The sequence below is a fragment of the Corvus brachyrhynchos genome, unplaced genomic scaffold (assembly GCF_000691975.1).
Source record: "Corvus brachyrhynchos isolate BGI_N302 unplaced genomic scaffold, ASM69197v1 scaffold3, whole genome shotgun sequence".
In the NCBI taxonomy this organism is placed as follows: domain Eukaryota; kingdom Metazoa; phylum Chordata; class Aves; order Passeriformes; family Corvidae; genus Corvus; species Corvus brachyrhynchos.
In genome coordinates, this window is record NW_008237619.1 from 13,494,164 (window position 1) to 13,502,659 (window position 8,496).

The 8,496-nt window shown below is 53.0% G+C and overlaps 2 protein-coding genes across 2 annotated transcripts in view; both read left to right on the forward strand.

Annotated features, from left to right (window-relative positions):
* The window catches only part of LRRC23 (leucine rich repeat containing 23), a 6,299-nt gene extending 371 nt beyond the window's left edge, over positions 1-5,928 (forward strand). The window contains exons 2-8 of the mRNA XM_008631930.2: positions 7-56; positions 133-245; positions 1,105-1,358; positions 1,449-1,579; positions 4,304-4,440; positions 5,033-5,255; positions 5,540-5,928. Of these exons, the coding sequence (XP_008630152.1) occupies positions 7-56; positions 133-245; positions 1,105-1,358; positions 1,449-1,579; positions 4,304-4,440; positions 5,033-5,255; positions 5,540-5,602 (971 nt within the window). The 3' untranslated portion in view covers positions 5,603-5,928. The remainder of the gene's footprint in view (positions 1-6; positions 57-132; positions 246-1,104; positions 1,359-1,448; positions 1,580-4,303; positions 4,441-5,032; positions 5,256-5,539) is intronic.
* Positions 5,929-6,088: 160 nt separating this feature from the next.
* Positions 6,089-8,496, forward strand: part of ENO2 (enolase 2) — a 9,628-nt gene continuing 7,220 nt past the window's right edge. The window contains exon 1 of the mRNA XM_017732013.1: positions 6,089-6,263. The gene's annotated coding sequence lies outside the window, so the exon portion shown is untranslated. The remainder of the gene's footprint in view (positions 6,264-8,496) is intronic.

Sequence of the window (8,496 nt, forward strand, 5' to 3'; positions counted from 1 at the left end):
TGGAAGGGGAGGAGGGGAAGGAGGAGGATGAGGAGAGGGAGGAGGAAGAAGAAGAGGTGAGGGGGAGGCCCTCAGCACCGCCTGGCTGCGGTTGCGCCAGCGCTGGCGTTGTGCTCTCTCCTTCTCTCCCAGGAGCCGGGTCCCTGTCCCCTGACGGAGGAAGTCGTCAAGGAGGGCCTCTCTCTCCTCAGTAAGACCGACGACGGGCTGGCCCACGCCTATGTGAAGTTTGAAGCCAAAGACAAGTGAGTGCAATGCCTGACGCGGCAGAAGCCCCTTTCTCCGTGGCCATGGAGCTGCTGTGGCGCAAGCTGGTGACCGGCCACGTGGGGTAGGAGCGTATCCAGGGCCTGCTCTCTGACCGCCTGGATTCCAGTCTGTGCCTCAGCATAGCCTGTCTATCCTCAGCCCTGGGCTGGGCACTGCCTCCACCGCGGCCAGACGCACCACTGGGAACATCAGTGTCCCGCAAGGCTGAGGGCAGCCTGCCCATCGCTCTGGACTGTTTTCTCACAGGGGGACCTGAACAGAGTGACCTCCCTACAGGCACTTCAAGAAATGTCCATTGACATCTGTCCTGCTAACTGCTAACCTTTAAGGCAGGCAGCTGTAAATACAGTGCCACAATGGCCTTGGGACATTTGACCTTGGAGCCTCAGTCTCCCCAGCATACCTGCATAACCCTGGACCTAACGAAAGCCCCAGCAGGACTGTTTCTTTCAGCAGCCTCACAGGGTATCTCAATTACCATTTTTTCCACTAGGAAAGTCCTTCCACACAGTCCTTGGTGTTGACACTACTGGCTAACAGACCCCCTCCCCAACACTTACCTTTTGCTCTGGTTGTGCCCTGTCCTGACAGATACAATTCAGTGGGAATAAGTACTCCCTCTGCCAGGAAAGCAGGTCCAATCTTACCATTCATCCTTGTTTACAGACTGGCCTGTCCCTATCACCTTTTCCTTCCTTCTCTCAGCAAGGCTTTCTAGGACAGCAGGGAAGTGGGAGAGAAGGTTGCTCTCCCTACAGGAGTGGCAAGGAGCAACCCAAAAGCTGCTAGTGGGGAAATATGTGAGGTATTTTATTCACATTCTCCCTCCCTCAGGGGCCTGACAGACATCAGCCTCCTCAAACGCTTCATTCACCTGCGGTATGTGGATTTGTCAAAGAACAAGCTGCAAGATTTGTCCCCACTGAGCAGCCTAACCCAGCTGCTTTGGCTGAAGGTGGATGGGAATCTGCTCACCAGTGCCAGCATGCAGGAGCTGCCCTACCTCCAGGTCATCAGCTTCGATCGCAACCACATCAAGGATTTGGAGGGCATTGCTCACCCCCTCCTAGCCAACCTCAGCCTGAAAGGTGATACAGACCACCTCTCTTCATTCTTGTGGGGACACTCTCTTTGAAAGGTGGGATTAACTTTGTTGTTTCTTCTCCTCTGGCACTCAGAAAATAAAATCCAGACAGTGCTGGGCCTGAGTCACGACCAGTTGTCCAGCCTGCAAGTCCTGGAGCTGCGAGGAAACAGTATAAAGACCACAGCAGGGCTCGGTGTTTCCAAGCTCAAGAAGCTCTATCTGGTAATGGATCAGCCATCCTGGGGAGTGGAACAGAGCTGCTGCAGAGCCCGGCACCTGCAGCCCAGATAGCACAACGGGAGTGGCCACGAACCTCAAATCACAGAGGAGTCGATGTTCAGTGCATCGGGTTCTTCCCTCACAGCCTCCTCCAAGGAGGGCAGTTTCCCCTTCAGGCACTGTTAGGCAAGCTTGTATTCCGTGTGCTCTGGGACCACTGGAGGTCGCTGGGCAAAGCAACAGCTCTGCTCTTTGGGTCACAAAGGGAGGCGATGCCTCTTTCTCCTCTCTGATGAGCCTAATCAAGTACTGGTTTAAAGCCAGCACAATTATATGATTCACACCTACAGCTGCCAAAAAAGAAATTGATTCAATATGCAGTGCAACTAAGATAGGAGAAGCAGTTTCTTAATACCATAAACAATTGCTTCAAGGAAGCATTTACTCCGAGATGCAAGTGAAGAGAGTATGTATGGCTTAGCCCCATGCATCACACTATGCTACAGCTTGCGAAGACTAAACAGATGTCCTGAGTCACTACCTCTTGAAAAGCAATTAAATATGAGAAAGGCTTTGAAAAATTATGTGGCTTCTTTTCATCAAGATTCCCTGGCAGAAAACACTGAGGAGATTGCTAGCTGAGATTGCCTGTAATTTTCCGGTGGAAAACTGGGATTTCATTTCTAGAGATGCTCCAAGAATGGATGAAGTGGATAAGTCACTAGACACAAAACAGCATTTCAAAGCATACCCATAACTTAGTGAGTTACTGAGGGGAAGCAAACAGGGCATCTCTATTGAGGAAAGGTTCCTGGCATGACTGAGGGGTTTCTGAGCTGCCCATGTGAAATGGGAAAATTGCAAGGGGTGATTATTAAAACTAGAACAACTGACTCTCAAGAATCTTTGGGGCTTGAATTTTTCTCCCATGTCCACCTGCTCATTAAATCACTTTGCAGGGAAATCTCTCCCAGTAATGCTTTGGTTTCTGTGCCAAGACTTTGGTTTTACTTCAGCCTTGGGTAGGTGCAGCTGATACCTCAAGGACAGGGCTCAAGACAAAAGGTTCAATTTAAGGAATTGAACCACATTTGGTTAATGTATGACATAGCTGCAGATGAAATTTAGTATGTAAAAAGTGGTATGTACTAGCAGGAAGACTACAAGCTGGCTGTGTACCGTGTGGCACTTGCATCACTTTGAAGGTCACAGGAGGGCTATGTTAGCTCCTGGTTGTGGTGCAGGAGTGGTGGCAAAGGCTAACTAGAGAAAGGTGGAGTGTGCAGGAAGGGGAGAGGAAATCACGGGCAACATATGGTAACTTTCCCTAAGGAACAGGGGCATCACATCTGGGTGAAGAGCTGGTATCTAAGGGAGGGTGATGGGATGTCAGACAGAATGTTGTTTGATTTAGGGGATAAATGAAACAAGTCTGAAAAATATCCATTCTGCGTTGTCCTGCTAGTGCTTGCAGGGCCAGAGCTGGTAAAACTATTCACACTGAAATGATGAAGAAAGTGAGAGTGATGGGAGGTTACTATTCCTTTTATAAACCAGCGATCAGTGAGCTCCCCACCCACACCAGCTCACGATTTTCTCTGAGGTACAATGTCCTAATCCTTCCTGACTGCTAAATCTGCTCACATGGCCTTCACTAAATACACAACTTTCCTCTTTTTGTCCTGGTGTTACTCCTTTTACCTGGCCCAGCTGGTCCAGATTCTCCTTTGTCCAGTTTTCTATTAAAATCCTCCTTTTCTACAAAATGTTCTTCTCCTGAATGACTCAGTCCTAAAATGTTCTCCTATCCCACCAGTTCAGCCTGTGCCCCTTTTTTAGCCTCAGGTATTGCCCACATCATTGCTTGGGTACCTCTGAGGGAGAGAGCACAACAGCACCTCTCACCCCGTTTTTCATTCAGGTCTCAGCATCCTTAGCGACTGCAGCCCCGAGCCACATCGGCAAGGGAAGCCCTGCTCAGCTCTAGGCTGGAGAACGTGGCGGGGAGACGATAACTGCCAGGGACACTCCAAACTTGGCCGCACAAGGCGGTGAGCAGCCTGACAGAGCAGAGCCTAGGTGCTGGCACTGCGGGGAGCCCTCGCTTGGGCAGGAGACCTCTAGTGGTCTTTTCCAGCCGAAATCCTGCTGTGAAACTAGACCTGAAATTCAGAGCTTCGGTATTTCCCTGCTTCGTTAACCCACATCCCAGTGAAGTGAATGAAATTCAGCGATGGGGAATTTTAAACTTCCTGAAGGCACAGCCCAGAGGGGTAGAAGGGACTTCTTGGTCATAGATTTCCCCCGTAAGAGAGGCAGCTACTGGAGGATACCTGGACTGAGAGGGGCTGGTTACTCATCCTTTAAACACACACATTTTAGGTTCAGGTGTGCTTTCCCCTCCATGCTGTTGCTCTCTGAGGCCCAGATTTGGCACTTCCATTGAAAGGGGTGCTGTGCTGGCAGTGGAGTATTCACTTGTGGTGGTTTTGTCTCAGACACCAATGATGCTCCATGAAACACTTTTCCAGCAAACTTTTGGTCCTTAAATCTGAATCCTTAGAACCCTTAGACCCTGAACTATCTGATCTAGCTTCAGAGAAGGCTGTGTTATGAGTGGCAGGGAGTCTGAAGGGTAGAAAGAGCTTTAATGGCCAGAAATAACTGCTGTTCCCTCTCCTGTGTGTACCCTTTTTCCTTCTCTCTTCCTGCCTCCCTGGTGCTCAGGCCCAGAACAACATTTGCAGCCTTGAAGGCCTTGAGGAGTTAGAGCAGCTGGAGACTCTGCACCTGCGTGACAACAAGCTTGAGGCCCTGGATGGATTCTCTGATAGCATGAAGTGCCTGCAGTACCTCAATCTACGGTGGGTCCTCCCTGCTCTGTGTTGGGAACAGAGATCCCTTCAACAGACTGCACTCCCATTTAGATCTTTAGAATTTTCTGGGGTTTTTTTTGGAAGTTGAAGACCTACCTGGTAGGGATGGGTTGATATTACCATCCTTGACTGGTGCTCAGCAGCTGTCTAGGCATTGTAACAGCCAGGGCCTTTCCTGGGCTTCTCAGAAAATATCTGCCTCTCTAGTCATTCTCATAGCCCACCCCAGGCTTTTCATTCCTTGCCATAAGTCAGTTGGATCCCTCGAAGCGTGTTCTCTGTGTTCTGCCTGCAAATGCCTTTTAGTTCTTGGCGTTTGCCATGCGGGGCCATGGTGATGTCACACGGTTCAATGGACTGTCTGAGCACAGAGGAATCCAGAGGAGATGTCCTTTTTGTCCCTCAGTCTGGGGAGCTGCAGACAGATCTGGATCTTAGGTGACAGATCTATGGTCTAAGGTCTATGGTCCCTCATGCTGCTAAGTTTTGCTTTGTCTGTCTTGTCCACTTACTGTTCCAAAGGGATTTCACTACTTGCATGGGTCTCCTTCCCCTGCTCTCTGTGCTTCCTTTTCTTCAGGAGCAATGGGATCAGAAGCTTTCAGGAGGTGGAAAAACTGCAGGTTCTCCCCATGCTGCAGGCACTGGTGCTGATGGACAATCCATGCGCTGAAGAACCCGATTACCGGCTGAAGGTCCTGTCCCAGCTGCCACAGCTGCAACGCCTCGACAAGGAATTCATTGAGGAAGATGAGCGGGAAGAGGCAGAGCAAATCCGTCGGACAAGGCTGGAAAAAAAAAAGGTGAGAGCAACACGATGTGGGGATGAGAAGGAGGTGAAGAGAAAGAAAAAGGATCAAACATGCTGATAAAGCTTCTCCTCCAGTGTATTACGTGAGGAGAAGGGTGAGGGATGTCAGTCTTAAGAGCACAAGGGCCTGAAAAAGAGGCCAGGCTTTTCAGCCTGGTTGTGGTGGCCAGCATGCAACCCTGCTGCCATTCCTGACCCCACTAGCAGAAGAGGGCAGTGAAAGGGGAAGAGACATTGGGCATGGAGTCGTTAACTTCTTCTTCTTCCCTGCTTCAGGAAATGGAAGGATCTCTCAGGGATGATGCGACTCTTCCGGACATGGAAGAATTTCTTGAGTGACTGAGTGGCCCGTTTTTAACACCTGTTCCCAGAGGCTGTCAGGATGTGGAGATGCCTTTCCCCATATGTGAGGCTGGGAAAGTAAGAGCTGTAGGTACCAGCTTCACCTCATTTTACTCTGGAGAAACAAGGAGTGCTACCCACCCTGGTCCTGGAAGCTGCCCTGAGGCACTGCAGTGCTTTTGCAGTCACTGCACTGATATGTTCTATTCTCTGTAGGCCTGAGAGGGGAAAGGGGAGAGTTACAGGTTCTGTGGTTCGATTTATGACTCCCAAAAATCCTGCAAGATTTTCTGATTTGAATAAAAGTAATTAATGAGCCTGGAGTGACTGGAATTGTTTATCCTGCACACCCACTCCTATTCCCTGGCTCTCTCACCCTCATCTGTCTACGTCTATCCCTTGCTGCCTGCCTCTCTCTCTCTCTCTCCATCCCCTACGTGCTGTTTGCAAAGCTTTGCTAAATCCTGACTCATCGCAGCTCTGGGTCACATGCTGCTGTCCCGGCCCTATCAGGGGCGTCTCCATCCTGCTGCTGCCGCCACCGTTGGCTTAGAGGACACATCATCTCCCCTTGAGGTCCTGCATCCCTCCTCAGCTTCGTCCTCTCTCCTTTCTACCAGCACTTTCTCAATCTCTCGTCCACCCCTGCCCTAGGAAGGTAAGTGTCTCCCCACGACCAGCACCCCCTCACCGCATGCATGTTTCTGGTGCCCACCTTGTGCCCTCCACACCCCACACGCACTTTGGGGTCCCTGCGGAGAAGGACCACGGTGAGCGGCATTAACAACTAAACTCCCCTCACTTCCTCCCCCTGCTCCTCCCACCTCTCTCTCCTCACCCCCATCCTTCTGACTTTTCTTTCGTATTTTAATTTCAGGTACTCCCTCCTTCCCACTCCCCCAGGAGCGGGGGCAACCAACGAAGATAGGTGGTGCTCCCAAGGGCACTGTCGGGAGGTGCTGCGGGATGGAGCTTTCCCGGGGGGAGGGGTGCTAGTGGGGAGAAGGCAACGCTCAGCCTGGGCACCGCCGGGGAAAGGATCCAGCCTCAAAGCGGACCAGCCCCCCCGGTCTCCCGAGGTGTTGACATAAACACGGGCGCTCAGGGAGGGGGAGGGAGGAGAGGGGATGTTTTCCTATTTGCACAGCCCCACACCACAGGGGAGGGGGAGAGCAGGGAGAGGAGCTGACAGGCAAGCAATAGCTGCATCAGTCACGACACTGCAGCAGTGCGGGCTTCCTGGGAGCAGTGCCCAGCCCGGGGGAATCGCAGCACACACGGGACTGGTGGCAGTGCCTTGGAGGAAAGGTCTTCACCGTGCTGGCCTGGCGGGGACAGGGAATTGCTGCCAGCGCCAGCTCCACAGGAAGGCACTGCAGCAGCGTATGCTGCCCAGCCTCTGTTCACGGGGGGCTGCACAGCCTCCTCTCTCTTCCTGGATGTGGTCTGTGGCTTCCCAGCTATGGCTCCATCCCAATCCCTTATCCCAGCTTATCCGCCTCTGACCTCCTTTCAGGACAGTGCAGCTGATGCCAGGGATTTCAGGGTGGTTCTGTTCAAAAGAGAGCAAACACAGGGGACATGGGGCAGCAACACAAGTGGAGAAAAGGGTTTAAAGGACTACAAGGGAGAGGAGATCATGCAAGTGATGGGGTGGGGCAGGCAAGGCTGGATTTGGGCTTGTCATTTGGCTTCCTCGGAGCTGGCTCCAAGAAGGGCAGGTGGATGTGGCCACAGGGATGTGACATGGGGCAACGTGACCACATAAGCAGAGAGGCACAGCATCTGGCAGGGCTCTGCTGTCAAAGATGGCTTTAAGCGGGGTCCTGTCCCTCTCTACCCAGTGGGGGCTGTTGAGGCATGGCCAGGACACTGCTGCAAAAAGAAGCTCACGGCTGGCTGCGCCGGCACGACTCTGGAGGAAGTTCCTGTGGCGTGTGCCAGATGGTGTCAGGAGCACTGCCAAAGCGGCTGATGGGGGATCCCAGCCCAGATGGACATGGTGGAGGGCCCTGTGCAGGCTCCAGAGAACCCTGGAGTCGCTGCCTGAAACTCCCCACACGAGAAGCTCTGGCTGAAAGTTCAGAGCAGCAGCAGGATTTCCTCACAGCCCTGTGATTTCCAACCACCCTGGGCAGTGGGGTCAAGCGCTGACTCTGGCTTCCCCATCCTGCTCCTCAGCTCCCCTCAGTGCTGTGATGTGCTGCTTCAAGCTCATTCCCCCCCTGCCCCTGTGCTGGCTGTAGCCCTGCTCACACACACCACGGGGAGGTCCTGGCTGGGGCTCTGTGACTACCCTGGCCTCTGCCAGCCCTGCTCAGGGTTGAGGGAATCATCTGTGGGAGCCAGGGGAGGAAAACCTGGCAGTGTTGGGAGCATGGGGGGACACACCTTACTGCAGCACCCTGGCACTGCACAGACCCGCAGCCGGGGGAATGAGAAGGTGGCATGGGAGGAATGAGCTGGTTTGGAACCCCTAGGGAGCAAACTGCAGCAAGAGAAGCTCTTTCGAACAGCCATCATCACCCACCAGCATGTTTTCTACTTCAGGTTTAACCAGGTGCCTCAAAATGCTAGGCTTCCTCACCCTCCTCATCCAACAGAGATCCAGCCCAGTCTCATCTGCTTCCCCTTCAGGAGCAGAGGGAAGGGTAAGGGTTGGCAGCTGGACCAGGTCCCCGCTCTCTTCAGAGCCCTCTTTGCCACATCTGAGCGACTGTGGCCTCCAGCAAGATGGTTCCTTGGGCTGCCAGGCTCCACGCTCCCACTGCCCTGGCACAGCCTGACCCTGCAGTTCACGGGGGACACAGAGGCTGAGCAGGCACTCGACAGGGGGACATGGCTGGGGTCTGGGACAGTCAGGCTGGGATGGCTCCCCCGCCGTGGGCTGG